The following is a 26,243-nucleotide window of genomic DNA, read 5'->3' on the forward strand; positions in this document are numbered from 1 at the left end:
CACACACACACACACACACACAGCAATACTGTCACGATGAAACATACCAACATGATCAACACACACACACACACACACACACACACACACACACACACACAGCAATACTGTCACGATGAAACATACCAACATGATCAACACACACACACACACACACACACACACACACACACACAGCAATACTGTCACGATGAAACATACCAACATGATCAACACACACACAGCAATACAGTCACAATGAAACATACCAACAAGATCAACATTCTCACAAACACAGCAATCTCAATCTGTTCAAGTCAAAAGCAAAGTCAAGGATACGAAGAAGTTTACCAAAACATCGATCCCAACGACACACGTTGTTACAAAGCAGTTCGGTTTAGACTCAACCAAAGCTGCACCCATGTACATTGATCCGAACGTGAACGATCGAGCATCCATGCAACGTCATGGCAATGTCGATAAAGACGTCACAATGTCACCGCATGTCTACTTGGTTTTGTTTTTGCGTCACAGCAAAGAAACGAAGAAAATCTCCGGCTTTAATTGCACATTGAAAAATCGTTCATGAGGCGGGGTTTCTAAACATATTTCTGTGAGGTTTGTAAGTCAATGGCATCACGTTTAGGATCAAATGAGCCAACCCTTCCTCAGCAAAGAAGATGAATTGTGGTAGTAACATTGGAAGTGTTGACTCCTTTGATCCTAAATGCGACCCATCAAATGTATCCACACGATAGACGAGATGAAAGAGGTTTTGAACTCAACTTGGCCACAAAATTATTACAACAAATTTCGCACCCAGATTAAAGCATTAATTCCAGTGTCATTATTTTCATTAAAACCTTATATGCCAGTAAAGGCCGTTCACTTAACTATTAGGATCACCTTTTGGTTTAAAGATTTCTTTTACAAGGATCACGTTATAGCCGCTCAAATAAGGGTACCCTAAAAATCGACCGGACCAAAACAGAAGGGCCAAATGAAAAAAATCGACAAAAAATCACAATAGGCAAAACTTTGCAACTTTGACATACGCGAAGAAAGTCAAATCAATGATCTGAACCCAGTAAAGATGCACTGGTTGGAGCTGAGTCCAAGGGAAGAGGAGAAGACAACAGTTGAAAGCTAGCAGCAACAAGAGTCGCGCAATCAAGTGGTGTGTGTGTTTTGTTGTAATCCGTAATCTGCACTTTTGGCAGAATTGACCGAGGTCTTTTACATGCAACAGTGGTGGCATGGGGGTGGGACATGGTGGATATCGTCTCTGAGTTTGTACAGAAAGTAGGTCCGACCCCCACCCCTTCCCCCAGATTCAAACACATGGATCACAAATTCAGCGCTCTACCATGAGGCCTACTGGACCTCCAAATGATGTTTTTTGTCAGTCAAGACATGAGGGTGAGGTTAGGGTGGGGATTAATTTGGAGTAAGCATAAGGAAACACCTTTCTTTTAAGGTATTGTACATAGATAATACTACATGGCATTTGCGAGCTGTTCACTATTTGAACAAGAAGGGCAAAGCCCATACGACTCACATGCTTGACCTTGACCTTTACATGACCTTGACCTTCAGCTAAACCTAGCAATGACATCATACACTAAGAACTGCTTTACACATTTTTCCTACCAAAATACATGTGACCTTGACCCAAGGTCAAGGTCATCCAAGGTCATGCAACACAAAGCTGTTAATTCAAGACATAGGAAGTACAATGGTGCTTATTGGCTCTTTCTACCATGAGATATGGTCACTTTTAGTGGTTCACTACCTTATTTTGGTCACATTTCATAAGGGTCAAAGTGACCTTGACCTTGATCATATGTGACCAAATGTGTCTCATGATGAAAGCATAACATGTGCCCCACATAATTTTTTAGTTTGAAACAGTTATCTTCCATAGTTCAGGGTCAAGGTCACTTCAAAATATGTATACAATCCAACTTTGAAGAGCTCCTGTGACCTTGACCTTGAAGCAAGGTAAACCAAACTGGTATCAAAAGATGGGGCTTACTTTGTCCTATATATCATATATAGGTGAGGTATTCAATCTGAAAAACTTCAGAGAAAATGGGAAAAATGTGAAAAATAGCTGTTTTTTAGACAACATTTATGGCCCCTGCGACCTTGACCTTGAAGCAAGGTCAAGATGCTATGTATGTTTTTGGGGCCTTGTCATCATACACCATCTTGCCAAATTTGGTACTGATAGACTGAATAGTGTCCAAGAAATGTCCAACGTTAAAGTTTTCCGGACGGCCGGACGGACGGACGGACGGACGGACGGACGGACGACTCGGGTGAGTACATAGACTCACTTTTGCTTCGCATGTGAGTCAAAAAGCAACGAGTGCTAATCTGGTACGACACAGCAAGCCATGTAGTATTCTGTTTATCCTACATTCTGTACTTTCGTGTATTTTACTGAAAATGTCCTGCAGTCGATGCAGCTAAATTGAAGAGGGTAATTTTGGAACCTCGATCTCTTCTAAACCCTCGTGCAATCTATTACGTCAAAGCAAAGAAACGTCACTCTGAAAGTGGCGTGACGTGTTAGTTCTAAAAATTCATCGAGGGTAGTTAGCGAGCGCAATTTTTTTTTCTATAATGACGTTTGTCTCGGTGACTTTGGCATCATAAGCAGTGGAAAAATAGGTCCCTGCCAAACTTGCTTGACATGACCTCATTTACATGATATACACACGCGTGATTTGAACGATTATTATCTCACGAATGTCTCTCTCACGTATGTAGGATACAGTATATATATTCAACTTAGCTGTGTTCAAATTTGATTATGATCTCACGCTGGATTTTTGTGCTATGACGTTTGTACTACTTATTTGGTGATAATTTTATGTGTACGCCCTCAACAAACCTCTACTATTTTCTGCATGCACATGGATAAGTAGCGTATTATGATACAGTGATACTTAGTATTCATCTATCTTCAAAACATGATGTTTTAATATCATTTCTAAAGCTAAAAATGTCAGTTAGGATCTTGTTGAAAATCACAATGTTTTCCGCAGAATCCTATTTCACCACGCTCAAGATATAAATGTGTGAAAAAAAGTTAATAATGTAACCACCCTTTTCACTTTCTACAGATGTGTACATATTGCTTAGAACCTGTGCAAAAACAACGTAATGAATCGCATAGGGGATTTATATACACATGAATTAAACGAACCTGGCATTCGAGGTAAAACAAGCTGTCACTTACTATTTGCTCTTTCAACTCTGTGGAGACCGTGCTCTTCCCCAAAGGGGGCTAATGCTGAACAATTTTCATCCATTTCTTCATGGTCTTGCTGGAGGGGAAAAGAGGTTGTTCCCTTCCCTGTGACATCCTGTCTCCACGGATCGGGCGAGTAGCCTGGTACGTTCTCATCTTTCTGAGTGTGTGGAGACACCGGGTCGTTTTCAAACTGGTCTTTCGTTAGGGAAGTGGATACCGCCTTGTGTTCATTCTGCCCTTTCCTGGCGTGCTGTACTATGCCCCATTCATTCTGGGGGAGTTTGGGCGCTGTGTAAGTGTCACCGAGGTTCGTTTTAAGATCGGTTAGGACGGCCTGCTTTTCTTTGTGGTCTTTGTGGATGTGGTCCTCTTCTGTTTCTTTGATGGAGCCTTTTCCTGGTGCTTCTTTGATGGAGCCATTTTCTGCCGCTTCTTTGATGAAGCCTTTTGCTGGTGCTTCTTTGATGAAACCGTTTCCTGGTGCTTCTTTGATGGAGCCTTTTTCTGCCGCTTCTTCGATGAAGCCTTTTGCTGGTGCTTCTTTGATGAAACCGTTTCCTGATGCTTCTTTGATGAAACCGTTTCCTGGTGCTTCTTTGATGGAATCGTTACCTGGGTCTTCTTTGATGGAGCCTTTTTCGAGTGTTTCTTTGATGGAACCGTTCCCTGGGTCTTCTTTGATGGAACCGTTCCCTGGGTCTTCTTTGATGGAACCGTTTCCTGGGTCTTCTTTGATGGAGCCTTTTTCGAGTGTTTCTTTGATGGAACCGTTTCCTGGGTCTTCTTTGGTGGAACTGTTTTCTAGTGCTTCTTTGTTGGAGACGTTTCCTGGGTCTTCTTTGATGGAGCCTTTCAGTGGACGTCGGGACACGGTGCCGCTTTCATCCTGGGTTTTCTCTTTCCAACGGCCTTCTGTTTGGTCCCAAACAGCCATGGTTTTCTTCGGCTTGCTGCGACCGTCTGCTTCGTTCACAACCGCCAAGGTTTTCTTTGGCTGACTGCGACCGTCTGCTTCATTCCAAAACGCCATGGTTTTCTTTGGCTTGCTGCGACCGTCTGCTTCGTTCACAACCGCCAAGGTTTTCTTCGACTTTGTTCGACCGTTGGTAGGATAGCTCCGGGTCGGGGCCGTTTCGTTGTCATCGTTTTTCAAGCGAAGGTCGAATACCTGTTCTTCCCTGTGGATATCCTTCACAGGAGACAACACGGGACCCGCGTGTTCTGTGTCCTTGGCCTTCTGACGAGCGGCAGTGACTCCTTCGCTCTGGTCGTGCTGAGAGAGAGGAACACTGGTTTTCTGGTCGTTGGGATGGGATGACGACTTTTGCGTCTCTTGCGTCGCACTGTGTGAGCTGTGCCAAGGGGAGGCTCGTGAATTATTGGTGCTGCCTCCTGCTGAAAATAGGAAGTAATTATGTCGTATAGCAGCACAACCAATGTCTTAAATGACTTAAAGCCTCAATCCGAACGAAGGAATCTTTCACAAAATAAGCAATTCTAACCTAATGGAACACACTTACGTCAGCATTTAACATAATTAAATGACACAGTTAATTTAAATGGCTATTTTGCATGCGTAGACCACACTCCAGTTCTCGTGTTTTACTCAACCCCTGACCGATCGTGGACCTGTGTGACCCAGATTCCCTTTTTCACATACAAGAGGAGTTCAGTCGTCAGTTTGTGTTTTCAATGCAACTCGCTGTATCTGCAATGTCACATCATGAGTTCAGTCGTCAGTTTGTGTTTTCAATGCAACTCGCTGTATCTGCAATAGCACATCATAGTGTACCTCTGACTCTAAAATGCAACGAACGACTGCGTGCGGCACGAACTGACCGGTGGCGGTTGACCGTTCAAAGAAACTGGCGATATGCAGAAAATTCGTCTGCTTGGGCAAACACAATCTTGCATGACTTAATTTTGGGCTCCTTTTTTCAAAGTTTCAGATTGAAACTTTGCGCGACACAAACTGGTTTGCCAGGAAAGCAACTTCGGAATTCGTGACGTCAAACTTTCCAAAACAAATTGCATTGTTTTGGTCAAAATGCGTCATGTTTGACTGGTGTGCTGCTCCTTCCGAGTGTTGCAGCGTAAACCCAATATGTTATGCGTGCACACATTTCAATAGGTAGCATGGACCAACCAGTTTTAGTTTTCAGATAAATGTTTACGGTACAAATGCAGATTTGTTCTGTGGTCTTTTAGAAGACATAACAAATGTTTTTGGGATGTGTTTTTGGTCAAACTATTCAAAAAGGTAGGGCCACGCACAGCTTAGACACGTGTTTTGAAAAACTTGGGACCATGACTATTATTTTAAACAAGAAAAGAAAATGCTTTATACGACTCTCCTTCGTCATCTCCCTTAGGGTTTTGTAGGTCTTAAAAAAAGGATTCCACTACCTATAACCCCCCCCCCCCCCCAAAAAAAAAAAAGAAGCTGATCCAGCCTCATAAAATAATGTTCAAGTGTTCAAGAGAACTTTCACGTCTGACTGATTGACACAAACTTGATCCTTATTTGACCTGTATTAATCCATTTAATTATTGAACCCTAAGAATATTTCACATATTCAAACCAACCTCCTTCCCACCAACATCACTGACATACTCAACATCCACCAAATTATTTTTGAAAAAAGAGATTTTGTTTAACAAGAATCATATTACTCATTTTCTTGACCAAATTAAGTTTTGGCTAGCCCAGACAAAATATATCGACTCAGACACTTTCAAGAGCGACCTCATTTCTGACACTATGACATCATAACATGATGTCATTACCAAGAGTCTAGCCAAGACTGTGACCAAATTAAACAATGACATCATAGGTTGATGAGGTCAAGACTTATATCCAAATGTTGTAACACCTACAATTTCGTGAAATGTTCAGGCTTTTGCTCCGAAAATAACTGAGAAAACCTGAATGTAAAGCTTTAACAAACATGACCCGCTGTGACCCCAAAATGTCACGGGGGTCAACCAAGCTAAGGTCACGTCGGTAGATTAATAAACCATTAAAGTGTTCAAAGTTTCAAAGCGCTAGCTTCAAAACGCCTGAGAAAACGTGATGTTAAGTTATTATGAATCGAACAAGACCCCCTGTGACCCCAGCATTTAACGAGGGTCAATCAAACTTACGTCAAGTCGGTAGATTATCAAACCCCAGAAGTGTGCATAGTATCAAAGCTCTAGCTTCAAAAACATCCGAGATAACCTCAACGTTAAGTTTTTATGAAACGAAAATGACTTCGCTGTGACCCCCAAATTTGACGAGGGTCAACCAAACTGGGGTCACTTCGTGAGATCATCAAACCCTAAAAGTGTGCAAAGTTTCAGAAGTCTGGCTTTAAAAACTTCCGAGATTCCTTTTTTGTCCACGGACGGACGGACAGCCATACAACCGAACACATATGAATCCTAATACTCACCAACTACTCAGGTGAGTCAAAAATACCACTAAATGTATGACATGCACCACAGGCACTCGAAGCATCATTTTCTTTAGGTATGGATAAACAAAAATAATGAATTAAGCACACACGGGCACAGACAGAAAGTTAAGTCGGCATTTTCCAACCTCGACGTTTTTTCGAATCCTCGACGGGCGCAATGGCTAAGTGGTAAGACGCCGGCCTCCAAAGCGGAAGGTCGTGGGTTCGAATCCCGGCCGCGCCTGGTGGGTTAAGGTGGAGATTTTTTGCGATCTCAAAGGTCAATTTATGTGCAGACCTGCTAGTGCCTTATCCCCCTTCGTGTGTACACGCAAGCACAAGACCAAGTGCGCAAGGAAAAGATCTTGTAATCCATGTCAGAGTTCGGTGGGTTATAAAAACACGAAAATACCCAGCATGCTTCCTCCGAAAGCGGCGTATGGCTGTCTAAATGGCGGGCTAAAAACGGTCATACACGTAAAAATCCACTCGTGCAAAAAGATCCCACGATTGACAAAAAGGTCTGGCAAAATTGTATAGGCATAGATACAAATGTCCACCAAATACCCGTGTGACTTCGAATAATAGGCCGTGAAAAGTAAATATTCGCCTTAATTGGCTTGAGATTTACTGGCCGATGTGAATGCGTGATATATTAAGTAAAAATTTCCATCTCACACGGCAGAAATTAATATGTAAAGCGCTTAGAGAACGTCAAGCGCGATATAAATCGCCCCATACATACAATTACATACTTGGGAGTTTCAGCCCCGAACGCAGAAGAAGAAGAAGAATCCTCGACCTTTTTCAATCCTCGACCTTTTGTCCCCTCGACGTTTTTCTGTTGACCTTTTGTCACCCTCGATATTTTGTCATCCTCGACCTTTTGTCTCTCCACCAAATGCTCTCGACCTTTTGTGCCTCGACATTTTAAACCTCGACCTTTTGTCGCACACCCCAGTGACACAGTGTTTGTGTGTGTGTGTGTGTGTGTGTTTCACTTTCAGTTAATAGCAAGATCCAGATCAGCACTTTTCAGGGCGTTTACGGGAACGTGTACGGGTAACGTCATCAAATCTAGTTTTTACGTCACGCGTTTGCCAAGATCTGCAGTCTTGGTGGGAGCAAAACAACGTATGCATTTGGAACATTGGAGAAAAACGTGAGTCACGGGTGACGCAATATCTACACGTACACAGGTAGGTCTTTGCTACACGTTCGACCGTCTAGAACACTACAATGTCTTGTTCCCCCCCCCCCCCCCCCCCTTCTTCTCAGAGCTAAGTGTTGAGCGGAACAGTTCTTTAACTCTATCTTTAATCTCTCACTTTCTCCTGGTGTCCTTGCAGATGTTGTCGTTATCGATGTTGTCAGGAATGCTGAATTGAAAAACAAACAGATTGTTGACGATCAAACATTTAGTATTAAAAACAAGAATATTTAACAAATGGATCGTTTATTTTTTGACGAAGGAAAATATTCACAAGCACGTCTCCCCCGAAAGCGGCGAATGGCTGCCTGAATGGCGGGGTCATACACGTAAAAACCCACTCGTGCAAAAACATGAGTGAACGTAGGAGTTTGAGCCCATGAACGAAGAATAAGAATACAAGCACGTCGACGCAACAATCTGATCAGTAAACAGACAATTCAACAAATAAATATGAGGTAAGCTAAACGTATCTGTTCATGTGTTCCATCTCTGGTAAGTCAAAAACGTCGCCAAAAGTAGGCTGCAGTCGTGATGGAGTTTTTTTTTTATGGCCCCCGTCACACAGCTCTACGTTTTTACGACGACCATGCCGATCACGCCGATTTGAAAAAGTTATCAAGTCGGGGCTCGCCGTCAAAATCCAGCACATGGCAAATCAAACAAACTACATCACGAGTGTACTGCATTCTGATCAGTCATCGCTCAACGACTATCGCCAGTTATCTCTCTGACCGGACGCTACAGTCCTACGCGAATCTATCAAAACAAAAATACAGAGTTATCTCCCATATGGTTTTCGCGAGCACTGGTCTAAATTTGAGATCAGTGTTCGCGAGACGAAAATGATTGCAGATTGGCCGACTTCGACAGTGATCTCCGTTCTGTTCTTCACAGTTATGATAAAGACATCGTTTTAAGGTCAAAACAAGTCGAAATTTTGGGACTGCTGCCGGAAGGAGACCGTGATAATTATATGGTTTCATCACTGTCAACTGGTTACAGAACAAGAAGGGCAAAGCCCATACGACTCACATGCTTTACACATTTTTCCTACCAAAATACATGTGACCTTGACCCAAGGTCAAGGTCATCCAAGGTCATGCAACACAAAGCTGTTAATTCAAGACATAGGAAGTACAATGGTGCTTATTGGCTCTTTCTACCATGAGATATGGTCACTTTTAGTGCAGGTTCACTACCTTATTTTGGTCACATTTCATAAGGGTCAAAGTGACCTTGACCTTGATCATATGTGACCGAATGTGTCTCATGATGAAAGCATAACATGTGCCCCACATAATTTGTAAGTTTAAAACAGTTATCTTCCATAGTTCAGGGTCAAGGTCACTTCAAAATATGTATACAATCCAACTTTGAAGAGCTCCTGTGACCTTGACCTTGAAGCAAGGTAAACCAAACTGGTATCAAAAGATGGGGCTTACTTTGCCCTATATATCATATATAGGTGAGGTATTGAAACTCAAAAACTTCAGAGAAAATGGGAAAAATATGAAAAATAGCTGTTTTTTAGGCAACATTTATGGCCCCTGCGACCTTGACCTTGAAGCAAGGTCAAGATGCTATGTATGTTTTTTGGGGCCTTGTCATCATACACCATCTTGCCAAATTTGGTACTGATAGACTGAATAGTGTCCAAGAAATATCCAACGTTAAAGTTTTCCGGACGGACGGACGGACGGACGGACGACTCGGGTGAGTACATAGACTCACTTTTGCTTCGCATGTGAGTCAAAAAATCGTCTGCTCCAGTGAGCGCCGAAACCAAACGGTTGATTATCACGTGACACTTTTGCCATATTTAGAGTTGTTTGCACAGTAAATACAGCCGCGAAAAATAGCTCGCTTGAAACTGACTTACATATCAATTCCTTTGTAATTTAAAAATTAAAAAACACCATGAAAAATCATTATCGACGATCGCGAATCTGCTTATATCAATAATACATTACAAAAAGCTCTCTAAATATGTTAAAAAAAAAATCAAAAAATAAAAAAATCGGTTTCCTTGCCAGACAAGGAAACTCAAGGCATCCTGTCAGGGAGAGAATGAGCCGAACTCATTTTGACCTGAGGTCAGGATGGACTGTACTGCGCCACGACCCGGCTACGCTTGTTTTATGCAGTAATAAAAAAAAGTAGTGCAACATGTAGATTTCTTCAACACGTGTGCTGGATCAAGGTGTGCGCCAAATCAGACACCACGAGTTGCCATCCTGACCTCAGGTCAAAAATTAATGAGTTCCTTGTCTGGCGAGGAAATCGATTTTTTACATATTTAGATCTTTTCGTAATGTGTTATGGATGTAAGCAGATTTGCGATCGTCGATAATGATTTTTCATGGTGTTGTGTAATTTTTAAATTACAAAGGAATTGATTTGTAAGACAGTTTCAAGCGAGCTATTTTTCGCGGCTGTATTTACTGTGCAAACAACTCTAAATATGGCAAAAGTGTCACGTGATAATCAACCGTTTGGTTAAGGCGCTCGCTAGAGCAGACGATTTTTTCTGTAACCAGTGGACAGTGATGCAACCATATAATTATTACGGTCTCCTTCCGGCAGCAGTCCCAACATTTCGACTTGTTTTGACCTTAAAACGATGTCTTTATCATAACTGTGAAGAACAGAACGGAGATCACTGTCGAAGTCGGCAAATCTGCCATCATTTTCGTCTCGCGAACACTGCTCGCGAACATATGGGAGATAACTCTGTATTCTTGTTTTAATAGATTCGCGTCGGACTTTAGCGTCCGGTCAGAGAGACAACTGGCGATAGCCGTGGAGCGATGATTATCAGAATGCACGAGTTGCGTGTGAGACGAATATTTTTAAAAAAATCTTGTATGTAGGGAAATAATTTTTTCTGCTCCTGTTAACCTACATCCATGTCTAAATGCATTTTCTTGTCATTCTTTTTGGTGTTTTGTTCATATCAATTTAACATGAGCTCTTGCATATTGACTTTCTTCGTCGAATGATTTCTATGTCACAAATTCCAAAATCAGGTTTTCAATAAAACAGCTAAACACACACACGATAGAAAGCATTTCTGTTATTTCTCAAATCAAAGTACAACAGAAATATAAAAACAAAACTCAAATAAAGTGAATAGTTTTTTTAAATAATCAAGGTAAAGTAAGCCTACCAAGCGCGATCCACTTTTCAGGAGAGTGACCGAAATCCATTCATCAAAACAACTCTTGCTCACCTCAGCAAGCCGTCAGGGTGTGATTTCTGTTCTGTGACCTTCTTCTTCTTCTTCTGCGTTCATGGGTTCATTGCACGAGTGAGGGTTTACGTGTATGACCGTTTTTACCCTGCCATTTAGGCAGCCATACTCCGCTTTTGCCGTATTTCTATAACCCACCAAACTCTGACATGGGCTACAGGATCTTTTCCGTGGGCACTTGGTCTTGTGCTTGCGTGTACACACACATACACACGTGTAAAAATCTCCACAGGCAGCCGCGGCCGGGATTCGAACTCACGACCTTCCGATTAGGAGGCCGACGTCTTACCACTGCACCACTTCGCCGGTCCTGTCTGTTACCAAGTAGACAGATGATGTTATCGTATGCCTGGCCATTTAAGACTGAGACTGAGGTGCAGTGTTTTCAAGAGAAAGAGTGTGCGTTCAAGCCAGTCCAAGTAATGCGTGTGTGTGTGTGTGTGTGTGTGTGTGTGTGTGTGTGTGTGTGTATGTGTGTGTCTGTCGGTCTGTGTGTGTGTGCGTGTCTGTGTGTGTGTGTGGGTGCGTGTGTGTGAGTGTGTGTGCGTGTGTGTGTGTGAGAGAGAGAGAGAGAGAGAGAGAGAGAGAGAGAGAGATTGGATTGGATTGGATTGTTTACTCATTTAGGCCATAGCCCCTTATGATGGGGGTGAACATATATTCAATGACATAATGACATTTGCACACAAATCAAATGAAATAAATCATACACGAACTAAGACATTACATTTCAAATAAAATATATCGTAGGCTTACATGAACTAAGACATAACAACACTACGTAGCCGAAATGTACACATAAACTGACAACTTTCGAACAATACCTTCATTCACAGATGCCATAAGCATAGAAAACTTGTGTAAACTTGGGTTTCTATAAAACTTAGCAGGAATAAACTGGCATCGCAAATCACGAAGTGCGGGGCAACAAAGCACAAAATGAAACTCATCTTCCTTACGTTCCCTGCACAATGGGCATAACAACATATCTGCATCGTATCTCTTATATCGATTAACGTGCACAAATAGTTCTGTTATTCCACCTCGGAATCTTGCCATAATAATTTTCAAATGCCTATCCATGTTCAATAATAAATAAGGTTTTACTTCGTGCACAGTGCAAAATGTCCTATATAACGCAAATCTATCACTGTTCTGAACATGAAAATTCCATTCCTGCCATCTACAATCAATCAATCTTTCTCTGAAATCTTTCAAAAAACGGTTCTCATCTTGCACTCCTTGATTCATCCATACAAACCCAAAACCATTCTGACATAATTTACAACGTACGCTAGACACCCAGTTTATTTTACCTCTTTCATCCCGTTCACGCAACATTTTATAGGCTTTATGTGGCAATATATTTACGTCCATTCTTAACAACCTCAACCAATATTTAACACAACGTATTGCAGCATTCACATAAATGGGATACCTATTCATCTCGCCGTACACAAAATCGTTGGGTGTGCGTGATCCAACACCAAGAAATTTCTTTAGGGCAAATAAATGAACTTTTTCAGACTGTAATGCAGAAGTCTCAAGACCCCACAGTTCAGCTCCATATATAAATTGCAATTGGCAAAACCTGAGAATCAAATAATTTTAAATAAACTTTCAAATTATTATTACCAAGCTTGGACAAATTTTGTAATATACACAACAATTCGTTTTTCGCTTTGCTTGCAAGGTCACAACAAGTGGCGGTAAAACTGAGTTTTGTGGAGAACAATATTCCTAAATACTTATAAACATTAACCACTGGCATTATCTTTCCATCATACTTCTATTTCTCTCTTACACTCAAGTATCCACCCTTCCGAAAAACAACAATATTACTCTTATTCATATTTACTTTAACTTTTTAAGGTGTAAATTTGATGCTGCATGTTGCAAATTATTCAACTGCGTCTGTAGACCAACCACAGTCTCAGATAATAGAACAACATCATCAGCCAATAATAAAATAAATAGCTCCATATAATCATTCAAAAACTGTGCACCATGTCTTCCTTTTTCAATAATTTCCAAAGCCAACTCGTTTATAAAGAGAGAAAACAAAAGAGGACTACAAACATCACCTTGTTTCACACCGTAGGTACACTTAATATAATCAGTCAAATGTACACCACATTTCACTCGGCATTTAACATTTTCATACATACTTTTAATGCAACGGAACAACTTTCCTTTTATGCCATTTTTCAACAAAATTGGTCACATCAGGTTACGATCGATAGAATCAAGTGCTTTTTCAAAATCTATAAATGCCACATAGAGTTTACGATTGTTTACTGCTTCTGTACAAACGCCAACAATGTAAACATATGATCGACAGTTGAATAATTCTTTTTAACCCCAGCTTGATATTCTCCGGTAAGATTATAACGTTCACTCCATTCTTGAAGTCTACAGTTGATAATTGTACTATACATTTTACTACTCACATCACAGAGTGATATTCCTCGATAATTACTTGGGTCATTAGCATCACCTTTTTTGAATAACGGGAGTACAAATGATTCGGTCCAAGCTTCTGGAAAAACACCTTTGTCAAAAAGAACATTAAACAATTTCACACAAAAATCAACAATCTGTGGTTCAGAACCTTTCAATAACTCAGGTATTATTCCATCTGGTCCAGGAGCTTTATGATCTTTCAATTTTCTTAATGCTTTCAAAACTTCCTCTTGTGAAATCGGATTATTCAAAATACTGTCTTGCTCACCTTCGTCGTAATTAAGACTTTAGAGAGAGAGAGAGAGAGAGAGAGAGACAGAGAGAGAGAGAGAGAGAGAGAGAGAGACAGAGACAGAGAGAGAGAGAGAGAGAGAGAGAGAGAGAGAGAGAGAGAGAACGAACGAACGAACGAACGAACCAACTTTATTTTTCGAGGGTAATGGAGTAGATACAGCAAAGATCTTTTTTCATCCAGCCCTCGCCCAAGAGGGAATTAACTAAGCAGTGCATAATATTAAAGCAGAAGAAGAAGCAAAACAAAAAAACATGGTTATTAAATCAGACAAAGAGAAAGAAAAACAAGTCGCGTAAGGCGAAAATACAATATTTAGTCAAGTAGCTGTCGAACTCACAGAATGAAACTGAACGCAATGCCATTTTTCAGCAAGACCGTATACTCGTAGCATCGTCAGTCCACCGCTCATGGCAAAGGCAGTGAAATTGACAAGAAGAGCGGGGTAGTAGTTGCGCTAAGAAGGATAGCACGCTTTTCTGTACCTCTCTTTGTTTTAACTTTCTGAGCGTGTTTTTAATCCAAACATATCATATCTATATGTTTTTGGAATCAGGAACCGACAAGGAATAAGATGAAAGTGTTTTTAAATTGATTTCGACAATTTAATTTTGATAATAATTTTTATATATTTAATTTTCAGAGCTTGTTTTTAATCCGAATATAACATATTTATGTGTTTTTGGAATCAGCAAATGATGGAGAATAAGATAAACGTAAATTTGGATCGTTTTATAAATTTTTATTTTTTTTTACAATTTTCAGATTTTAATGACCAAAGTCATTAATTAATTTTTAAGCCACCAAGCTGAAATGCAATACCGAAGTCCGGGCTTCGTCGAAGATTACTTGACCAAAATTTCAACCAATTTGGTTGAAAAATGAGGGCGTGACAGTGCCGCCTCAACTTTCACGAAAAGCCGGATATGACGTCATCAAAGACATTTATGAAAAAAATGAAAAAAACGTTCGGGGATTTCATACCCAGGAACTCTCATGTCAAATTTCATAAAGATCGGTCCAGTAGTTTAGTCTGAATCGCTCTACACACACACACAGACACACACACACACACACACGCACACACACACGCACATACACCACGACCCTCGTTTCGATTCCCCCTCGATGTTAAAATATTTAGTCAAAACTTGACTAAATATAAACAAGTCGCGTAAGGCGAAAATACAATATTTAGTCAAGTAGCTGTCGAACTCACAGAATGAAACGCAATGCCATTTTACTCGTAGCATCGTCAGGCCACCGCTCATGGCAAAGGCAGTGAAATTGACAAGAAGAGCGGGGTAGTAGTTGCGCTAAGAAGGATAGCACGCTTTTCTGTACCTCTCTTTGTTTTAACTTTCTGAGCGTGTTTTTAATCCAAACATATCATATCTATATGTTTTTGGAATCAGGAACCGACAAGGAATAAGATGAACGTGTTTTTAAATTGATTTGGACAATTTAATTTTGATAATAATTTTTATATATTTAATTTTCAGAGCTTGTTTTTAATCCGAATATAACATATTTATATGTTTTTGGAATCAGCAAATGATGGAAAATAAGATAAACGTACATTTGGATCGTTTTATAAATTTTTATTTTTTTTTACAATTTTCTGATTTTTAATGACCAAAGTCATTAATTAATTTTTAAGCCACCAAGCTGAAATGCAATACCGAACCCCGGGCTTCGTCGAAGATTACTTGACCAAAATTTCAACCAATTTGGTTGAAAAATGAGGGCGTGACAGTGCCGCCTCAACTTTCACGAAAAGCCGGATATGACGTCATCAAAGACATTTATCAAAAAAATGAAAAAAACGTTCGGGGATTTCATACCCAGGAACTCTCATGTCAAATTTCATAAAGATCGGTCCAGTAGTTTAGTCTGAATCGTTCTACACACACACACACACACACACACACGCACGCACGCACAAACACCACGACCCTCGTTTCGATTCCCCCTCGATGTTAAAATATTTAGTCAAAATTTGACTAAATATAAAAACAGAGAGAGAGAGAGAGAGAGAGAGAGAGAGAGAGAGAGAGAGAGAGCAGAGAGAGAGGGAGAGAGAAAGTACGAATACGAACGTTAAATTTCTATAGGCCATCGGCCCGGTATTACATATCACGTGATGTGTAACGAAGGTAGGGGACAACAAGTCGCGTAAGGCGAAAATACTATATTTAGTCAAGTAGCTGTCGAACTCACAGAATGAAACTGAACGCAATGCCATTTTTCAGCAAGACCGTATACTCGTAGTATCATCAGTCCACCGCTCATGGCAAAGGCAGTGACATTGACAAGAAGAGCGGGGTAGTAGTTGCGCTAAGAAGGATAGCACGCTTTTCTGTACCTCTCTCTGCTTTAACTTTCTGAGCGTGTTTTTAATCCAAACATATCATATCTATATGTTTTTGGAATCAGGAACCGACAAGGAATAAGATGAAAGTGTTTTTAAATTGATTTCGACAATTTAATTTTGATAATAATTTTTATATATTTAATTTTCAGAGCTTGTTTTTAATCCAAATATAACATATTTATATGTTTTTGGAATCAGAAAATGATGGAGAATAAGATGAACGTAAATTTGGATCGTTTTATAAATTTTTATTTTTTTTTACAATTTTCAGATTTTTAATGACCAAAGTCATTAATTAATTTTTAAGCCACCAAGCTGAAATGCAATACCGAAGTCTGGGCTTCGTCGAAGATTACTTGACCAAAATTTCAACCAATTTGGTTGAAAAATGAGGGCGTGACAGTGCCGCCTCAACTTTCACGAAAAGCCGGATATGACGTCATCAAAGCCATTTATCAAAAAAATGAAAAAAACGTTCAGGGATTTCATACCCAGGAACTCTCATGTCAAATTTCATAAAGATCGGTCCAGTAGTTTAGTCTGAATCGCTCTACACACACACACACAGACAGACAGACAGACACACACACGCACATACACCACGACCCTCGTTTCGATTCCCCCTCGATGTTAAAATATTTAGTCAAAACTTGACTAAATATAACAAGTCGCGTAAGGCGAAAATACAATATTTAGTCAAGTAGTTGTCGAACTCACAGAATGAAACTGAACGCAATGCCATTTTTCAGCAAGACCGTATACTCGTAGCATCGTCAGTCCACCGCTCATGGCAAAGGCAGTGAAATTGACAAGAAGAGCGGGGTAGTAGTTGCGCTAAGAAGGATAGCACGCTTTTCTGTACCTCTCTTTGTTTTAACTTTCTGAGCGTGTTTTTAATCCAAACATATCATATCTATATATATGTTTTTTGGAATCAGGAACCGACAAGGAATAAGATGAAAGTGTTTTTAAATTGATTTCGAAAAAAAAATTTGATAATAATTTTTATATATTTAATTTTCGGAGCTGGTTTTTAATCCAAAAATAACATATTTATATGTTTTTGGAATCAGCAAATGATGGAGAATAAGATAAACGTACATTTGGATCGTTTTATAAATTTTTATTTTTTTTTACAATTTTCTGATTTTTAATGACCAAAGTCATTAATTAATTTTTAAGCCACCAAGCTGAAATGCAATACCGAAGTCCGGGCTTTGTCGAAGATTACTTGACCAAAATTTCAACCAATTTGGTTGAAAAATGAGGGCGTGACAGTGCCGCCTCAACTTTCACGAAAAGCCGGATATGACGTCATCAAAGACATTTATCCAAAAAATGAAAAAAAACGTTCGGGGATTTCATACCCAGGAACTCTCATGTCAAATTTCATAAAGATCGGTCCAGTAGTTTAGTCTGAATCGCTCTACACACACACACACACACACACACACACACACACACACACAGACACACGCACATACACCACGACCCTCGTTTCGATTCCCCCTCGATGTTAAAATATTTAGTCAAAACTTGACTAAATATAAAAAGCGGGTGGAAACCGAACCCTGAATTATTATGCACTTGGTCACATCCAAGTCTGCTGTGTCTTTAGTCTGAGACCAATGTCAATGGGCTAGATCGCGTTGCCGGATAACGACACGTAGGCAGAGACATTCACAGTCCTTCTCCAGTCTCAAAAATGTTCGTAGTACACGAACATAGTCATGCAAGTCTGTGTTTAGCTGCTCAATGTCTTTGAAGCGGACCCAGTTCACCTGCTGCCCTCTCCGTAGGGAAAGCATGTCCCTTCCCATGTCCTCCGAGGCGGTTTCTGCTGCAACTGGTATTCCGTCATACGTTCTAGTTTCAAACATTTCACAGTCAAACACTAGAATACAATCGTCACTTTCAGCCAGCAGTGTTTCCTTGCCTCCTTTGGTCTGACACACTATTTTCTGAACCCAATTGTCCTTGAACGTAAATTTCAGCTTGGTTTTCTTGTTCTCAGGCAGCGTTGAAAGTATATCGAACAACGGAGCTTCCTTTGCCCCGACTTCAGAAGACTGGTGTCAATGTTTTCATGCACAAAAGACAGGCTTACTTGTTTGTTAATACACGGGGTGCTATCTGGTGGGACGGACAAGCTAGGGTCACTGGCACGTGCTTCACGGCGCGACATGACACCAACATGGGCGATCTTGCTGGCTTGACCTAGGTCAGGCTTATTGATTGCACACTGGTTATTATTAGTTTCCTCGCTCTGACGGCCTGTATCAATTTGAGCTGTAAATTGAACATTGTTTCTGTTTATGCCAGCCTACCTTGGCACTGTACTGTTCTGCACTGTGTTGGTCTCTTCTTTATTGGGCTGGTGGTTTGCGGTTCCATGCGCCGTTCGGTGCGGGTGTCATGACGAAACCCCGGTCGTCCCTGTCACTTATCAAGCGAAAAACGGACTCTGCCCCTTCCTGTGTTCCGGTCACTTTCCACGATGTAACTGTGTTTTTGCACACTAGGGTGGATAACATGTCTTCTGTAGCAATAGGAAGTCCTACGACTGGCATTTTGGTGTTGGAAACGGTGATCATTCAGGAGCTCAAAACATGTGTGTTGCTCCTTGGGCACGGGGAGTTAGCCAGAGAGAGAGAGAGAGAGAGAGAGAGAGAGAGAGAGAGAGAGAGAGAGAGAGAGAGAGAGAGAGAGAGAGAGAGAGAGAGAGAGTATGTGTGTGTAAAAATGAGTTCGTGAGTGCGTGTGTGCTTGCGTACGTGCGGGATCGGAATATATAAGCTTGTATTTAGATGTATATACATGTGTCGCTGTGAATACGTCGTGTATACATGTATCCGAATCCATCTTTCTGTTTCTGTAAACTAGGCGGCTAGATGTTAGATGCACGTAACATTTTCAGAATTGAACAAGGAATCCGAAACAAAATAGCATAACGCTAAATGAACCACACAAAAACAAAAACAAAACCAGCGAGAAAAACAACAACCAGGAACACGAACAATCGTTGATGAAAAAATCTTACCCAGAAAAAGAAGGCATAATACTGCAACTTGACACAAAGAATTCCAGTGAAGCATTTGATGTCGATTCTTGTCACCGCAATTTATTTGTAACTGGGTTGCACGCACTATTGCGAGATAACTCACATAATATGAATTTATCTTGTACTGTAAGTGTAACTGCGAATGATCTCCAAGTCCGCATTCTGCCTGTTAAATTCAAGTTCATACCATAGTTTCCACACCAAAGATGACGTCAAAGATAATGGCATAGAACAATATCGTCTTGGTTCATCTGACCCTATCTTTCATAGTCTCGGTGAACAAATAATTGTTTCACGTTCCGAAGATTTGGAGATAAAAAACGCTCGCGCTGGACCCGAGTACTCTTCAGACATTCACACACACACACACACACACACACACACACACACTCTCTCTCCCTCACTCCCTCCCTCTCTCACTTTCTTTCTTTCTTACACACACACACACACACACACACACACACCAGTACAGACTCATGCACACACACACACACACACAGTCACACACACACACAAACACACACACACACACACACACAAACACACACACACACACACACACACACACACACAAATAGTAACACTAACACATGTGCACAAAATGAACACACACACACACACACACACACACCGCGCGAGAGAAAAAGACTACAGGGAGGCATTGACGTCAAAGACTTTCGACCGTGACGTAATTACGTCACTATTCTTGGTTTACGGTACCATTCGGCGGCTTTGCTACGAGTATGCCATCACGGACCTACATTCTACTGGATGTGTGTGTGTGTGTGTGTGTGTGTGTGTGTGATAGAAACTTTAACATTGCCGAGTCTATGGATAAAGCTCGCATAAGAAGATTACGTCTCGGTCAAAAGTGTTTGACGTGTGTGGTAGAAACTTTAACATTTGAAGACGTCACATTATGACGTAAGAGGGTTAGACGTCACGCAAAGGAATTACTGAAAGTCTCGGTCATTGTTATTGTGAGCGGGCCGAGACTAGTTGGCAGATCCAGTGTCTCGCTTTCTTGCACAGTTTCACCTATGTATGCTTACTGTGTGTGTGTGTGTGTGTGTATGTATGTGTGTGTGTGTGTGTGTGTGTGTGTGTATGTGTGACGGAGTGATTGAGTTTGTGTTACTGTTTGTCGATTTCTTACGTGAGCCTTGAAGGCTTCGCCTCTTGTTTGTGGTTTATTTCGCATTTAGGTCCCAAGTAACATTATGAAGTTTTAATACGATCAATCGGACCTATTATCAAGTTAGTGTATCAACTTTTGAACGAACTGCGCCCAGTAGTTTCCCAGCAATAAGCTGTTAAGTCGAGACACACACACACAGACAGACAATTAAAGTCTGCTGGACCCTTGTACTAGCGTACTCGGGGATAATTATACGTGTACATACATGTATACAACTCTCCTGTGTTCACTTTCAACTATCGTTCTGATATCATTTTAAAGTGAAGCTAAAGAAACCTGGTATCGGCACTGCTGTGCATCTCCTATGATCTCAATGGTATCAAGGCACGGGTCATAGAGATCAATTTAGATCTAGATCTATTTCCGGTTGTGTTATTTTCCTTCCACCATTCCTCGATGGAAAAGAGTTCGTGTTGTTTTTGTTTTAATTTTTGTCTTTGTCGTTGATCATTGTATACACAAATTACACAAACGTCATCTTGTGAGGGACCAAAAAATATTGAAACTCTCGGATGATTTTTTTGTGTGGTATCAACCTCGACCTACGGTCTCGGTTGATACCACAAAAAAATCATCCTCGAGTTTCAATATTTTTCGGTCCCTCACTCGATGACGTGTAATCTCTATGTATTTGAATACCACCAAGACTAATTTTTAATGGGCAGCGAAAGAGTTGACCGAGACCATTTGACGTACTTATTGCACACCACGATGACGCAATTAGGCATTGACTAGGTTCTGTTCGGTTTGGGATGTGTCTGGAGTGGAGGAAGCAGCTTACTGTGCGTTGACTTACGAAGCAGTGGTACACCGTTTGGTGTGTACACCGGTCGTGAATCACACGCTACACGCTCCCAACTATCCCGCACGCACTAATCCAACAAACGAGAACCTCCGGTTAAAAATCTTTCATCGAAGAGACGCGCACGTTTGCTGCAAACTCTTCCTGCGGAAACAGCTGTGAGTGTGAGGGTGTGCGTGTGTAATCGCTGCAGTTCAAGACTCTTGATCTAGATTATCAGTTGCAGGGACGAAGCTAGCCCCGACTACATCTATATTCATCGTGCCACGGAATCAAACATGCTTGCTACACAATCTTCCTGCGGAAACAGCTGTGACGGTATGTGTGTAATCGCTGCAGTTCAAGACTCTTCACCTTTATTATCACAGGAAGCTAGCCCCAACTAGATCTAGATTTACGGTGCCACAGAATCAAGCAGGCTTGCTTCACAATCTTCATGTGGAAACAGCTGTGACGGTGTGCGTGTGTAAACTCTGCAGTTCAAGGCTCTTGGTCTTAATCTTTGCAATCAGTTGTACGGACTAAGCTAGCCCCGGCTAGATCTAGATTAACGGTGCCATAGAACGAAGTGAGCCTTTTCAAGCAGGAAATGGGGAAAGTGAATGATTTCTTTGCTCGTGATGTGCTATACCAGGTCGGCGTGTGTCTCCTATTCGTCGCTACCATACTCTATATTACGGCCTTTTCAACCAGGTACTGGGCTGTAGGCATCTTCAAACTTTTGACAATAGAGATTTCCTCGGTGAATATTGGACTTTTTCAGTACTGCAATGTCATGAAGGTCGACTTGTCCCAATACCCTCTTTTACGGGATAGTGATGCCCTCAAGTCTGGCTGCCACAATCATGTTTTCAAAACGTTTACAGGTGAGCACTTCTATTACTGGTACTATTAAACTACTTAACTAAGCATTACAATTAAGTAGAAGTGCAATGCCTTTGGCACGGTCCTCAACCATGCAATGCTCAGCTGCATACCCCCAGAGAATGAATGACAAATCGGCCCTCCCTCCCTCCCTCCCTCTCTCTCTCTCTCTCTCTCTCTCTCTCTCTCTCTCTCTCTCTCTCTCTCTCTCTCTCTCTCTCTCTCTCTCTCTCTCACACACACACACACACTAAACACATGCACACACACACAAACACACAAGATAGATATCACACACATTACTCATCTAAGACACACACCCAAAAAGTAAAAGGATAGGCCTAGCAAGAAAGACCCCAGAGTAGAGATGACGTCACGGTGCAGTGACGTCAAAACATTACTGGGAGATTGGAAAAATCTCCACCCTTAACCCACTGGGCGGCCGAGGCCGGATTTGAACTCACGACCTTCCGATTAGGAAGCCGATCCACTAGGCCACTGCGCCCGTCCAAGGAGGCGCTCATAATACCCCTTTTCTCCTGAACACGATTTCAGGGCGGCCTATTTTGGGTTGTGAAAGGACCGCACCTGCATCATCCAGCATGCCACAGCATTGTTTTTGACCAAACAGGCAAATACTACTTACTGTTTGCGGAAGAACATTCATTGTTTTGTTTTAGACGTTCTTATTTGTTGTCGATTTTAAAGAAGGGAACCTTATTGTTGTGCATTGAATTCCTGCGTTCAAATGTATAACCAGAACCGTTTTTATAATAAAGCATTTTCTTTCATACGGAAGGGGAATACATATCCTTTCAAGATATATACAACCGGTTTTAACGTTAACAGCTTCATCACAAAGATCTGCACGTAAACGCTTTCACCTTTTCTTATGTTATTGGTGAGTACAGAATTCTTTTGGTTCTTTTAACTTCGATCATCTCACCAGGAATGGCTAAATCGTCCGCCCGATCGCCAGGGCGAGTAAAAAATCCGCCGGGCTAGTAGAAACTGTCTGGCAGCTCGCCCGGCTGGCCAGTGAATATTCTGGTCAAATACAAAACGTTTGGTTGCGTTTTACCGCTGTTTTATTTGTGTAAAGAAATCTAAGACTCATACGTTGCTGTGTGCTATGTACCGGACCAGCGACATTGGTGGGCTAGTGACTTTCTTGAAGTTACTCGGCCGGCTGGCGAGGTAAAGATTTGAGATTTGGCCATCCCTGTCTCACCTACAGTCACTTTGTTGTTTACATTTCTTCTTTTTATTGTGGAAGAATTGTCATAATTATAGTGCTGAAATCGTGTCCATGCCCCTTCTTATGTTTTCAGTTGGGGAGTTGTTGGACAAACCGTTCACCTCTGGGAGCTTGGGCCTGCTGTCCATCGTATAGTGCTGATCAAGATGTTAAGTCGTGTCCATTCCCCTTCTTATGTTTTCAGTTGGGGAGTTGTTGGACAAACCGTTCATCTCTGGGATCTTGGGCCTGCTGTCCATCGCCTGTGCTCTCGTTGGCATTATCTGGGCCAACAGTAAGATACTACCAAGCCCCAAGCAGCTGAGGAAATTCTTTCTTTCAAACATAATAGCTGGTAAGTGTCAGTATATGGGAGGTAGCTCAAGTTAATGAAAGGCTTGTTGTGAATGATGTCCCTTGACTGGAAACCGGTTGAATCTGGATAGACTCCCGACTAACATGGCTGTTGTCTGTTGAGCTGTTCTGTTAGCATGAATGACTAGACTGACTCGTACTCGTCTTTGTACCGAAAACCCGCAGCTGCGGCGTTATACTTTGACCCCTACTTCGCTTCGCAAGTTTTGACATGCGAAGCTTCGCCTTAGCTTGCAACGAAGTTGCTTTTTTTTGTAAGAAGAGTGCTTTTCGATTCAAGATGGACGACGAAATCAGACTCAATACCGTAGTGAAGAATGAATGTATCGACTTTGGTTGACCCGAAGTACAAGAACTAACCTCTTACCTGTATTACTTCATACTGCGATGTATTGACATGTTGAATCAAACTCAAAATCCCAGCGCTCACGCCGACTGGCCCCGGTGTCACGAACTGAAAACTCTGCCTGAACAATCCTTCTCATTGCGGTCGATGCGCGTGCGCTATTATGGGGAGACTAATCAGGTCGTGAACAACCTAACCCTTACCCTAATCCTAACCCTAACCCTAACCCTAACCCTAACCCTAACCCTAATCCTAACCCTAATCCTAACCCTAACCCTAACCCATGTTTTGTGTCCGCCTGTGCTGTCGGCGTCCCTACTTAGGATGTAACTGCTGTAGTTGTCGATCTCGTCGTTATAACAAGTATGCGGCATTGTTATTTGTAATCATCTGAATAAAAAATTGTTTAAACCAAACCAATGAAATACTAACACTGCAAATACTAAAATTACTATGTATTGAATGTACTCAAGCCACGCAACATTCTTGTGTACTGCACTTGGTTGTAATAAAATTGTATGTCTTATGTCTAATTGCAGGAATAGAGGGCCTTATTGCCGTCATTTGGTTTGTATTCAAGAGCGACGACATGTTGCCAGAGGACAATTACGGTAACAAAATGTACCGCAACCTGGAGCTCGACTACGGCTGGTCCTTCTACCTTATGATCGCAGGGAGCATTCTACTCATCGCGTCAGCCATCTTCATCAACATGGCGCCCTTGCCTGCCGCGCAACCTGCACCAAAAGCCGGCAGTGTGAAGCACGTGCAGCCCATTTCCAAGGATACCCCTGTACCCCCACCACCGCCTCACCCAGCCCAGCCTTTGGCTTAAGGGTGTGTTGGTCAGCCCCCCCCCCCCCCCCCCACCTCATCCTCAACTCAAGACAAATCAAAACTGGCTTTGACTGTGAAGGAATAAAGAATGTTACAACCCAATAGTCATACCTATGTTCGAATGCATGTACACTTGGTATATGCGTGTGTGTGTGTATGTGTGTTTGTGTTTGTGTGTGTGTAGAGCTTCCTAGTTTCTACTCCCTGTCATCATACCCAACATATCTGACAGTAGCAGAGCCAGAAGCGTAACGTTGCAATCAACATGACATGAACACTCACCATGTGAAACCGGGCCAGACTTTGGGTCACGTGCCACGAATCGACACCCTGGGTGCTCTCTATACCTGGTGGAGATTGCTTTATAAATAAATGTCGCACCTTTCGAAAGTTACTAGACCTGTCAAGTCCAGATACACGGATCCCCCAGGGCTTTCAGTCATGCCTTAGGCACCTCTCCGTTTGAACACATAGCAAGTTTCATTGACTTTCATGCAGAATTCAAAACATACATTTTTTAGTGAGTTCATTTTGGACCGCCACCGGGCAGGCTAGAATCGCACTCGACCAGGTACACATCAAGTCTAGCGCGTGAATTGCGTCAAAAGCCCACATGGAAGTCTATAAGTCATGGCGAGAGGGAGAATTCTTTCTTACTTTGGTACTTTACGTCACGCATTGTGTGTTATTACATAAGAAAATTGAAAAAGTGGTATGTGGGTCCATTTTTGCATTCCGCATACAGCCTTGAGCCACAGAACGTGTTCACGGGATATGTTAATTACATTTTGGCGGGAGATGCGAACTGGCAAACAGCATACAGTTTTGTTTGGCTGGTAAACGCGAAAGGTATGTGAAGGCATCTGTGCGGAAGTTGTGTAAAGCTTTTGACTTTTTATATCGTAATCTGCGACAAAAGACAAATCGTTGCTTCAGCAATGCTGTGACCCCTGCACCGTCCTTTTAAGGGCAGGTGGGCCAGTGCAAAATTGACCAAATCGTTCAAAACACTGTTTTGGGTATTTTAGCAGATTATGTTTCCATAACATACCTATCATCCATGTGTGTCGGTGTTTTTGTCAAAAGTGTCCTATTTATCTGTCAATAAAGACAAAATGTGAACATGTGTGGCATTGATTGTCTTCTGTAGTCGATATTCCCCCGCCAAAAATTGTCTCATTTCAAAGGCTAGTTACGGCTTTGTCCTCAGCAAAACAGTGCATTCACGACATACGAAACTGCGCAGCAGCTCT

At 41.6% G+C, this 26,243-nt stretch overlaps 2 protein-coding genes across 3 annotated transcripts in view; one reads left to right on the top strand and one right to left on the bottom strand.

Moving 5' to 3' along the window:
- Window positions 1-19,524, bottom strand: part of LOC138949470 (uncharacterized) — a 105,138-nt gene extending 85,614 nt beyond the window's left edge. For both annotated transcript variants that reach the window (XM_070321298.1, XM_070321299.1), the window contains exons 1-3: window positions 19,311-19,524; window positions 8,007-8,057; window positions 3,227-4,636 (exon numbers count right to left, since the gene is read on the bottom strand). In XM_070321298.1, coding sequence (XP_070177399.1) covers window positions 3,227-4,636; window positions 8,007-8,057; window positions 19,311-19,365 — 1,516 coding nt within the window. In that variant the 5' untranslated portion in view covers window positions 19,366-19,524. The remainder of the gene's footprint in view (window positions 1-3,226; window positions 4,637-8,006; window positions 8,058-19,310) is intronic.
- Window positions 19,525-21,231: 1,707 nt separating this feature from the next.
- LOC138948143 (uncharacterized) lies at window positions 21,232-25,092 on the top strand. Its single transcript, XM_070319651.1, has 3 exons — window positions 21,232-22,197; window positions 23,638-23,787; window positions 24,693-25,092. The coding sequence occupies exons 1-3, from the start codon at window positions 21,921-21,923 to the stop codon at window positions 24,986-24,988; spliced, it is 723 nt and encodes a 240-aa protein (XP_070175752.1). The 5' UTR covers window positions 21,232-21,920; the 3' UTR covers window positions 24,989-25,092.
- The last annotated feature ends 1,151 nt before the right edge of the window (window positions 25,093-26,243 follow it).

The sequence above is a fragment of the Littorina saxatilis genome, linkage group LG15, assembly GCF_037325665.1.
Source record: "Littorina saxatilis isolate snail1 linkage group LG15, US_GU_Lsax_2.0, whole genome shotgun sequence".
Taxonomy (NCBI): Eukaryota; Metazoa; Mollusca; class Gastropoda; order Littorinimorpha; family Littorinidae; genus Littorina; species Littorina saxatilis.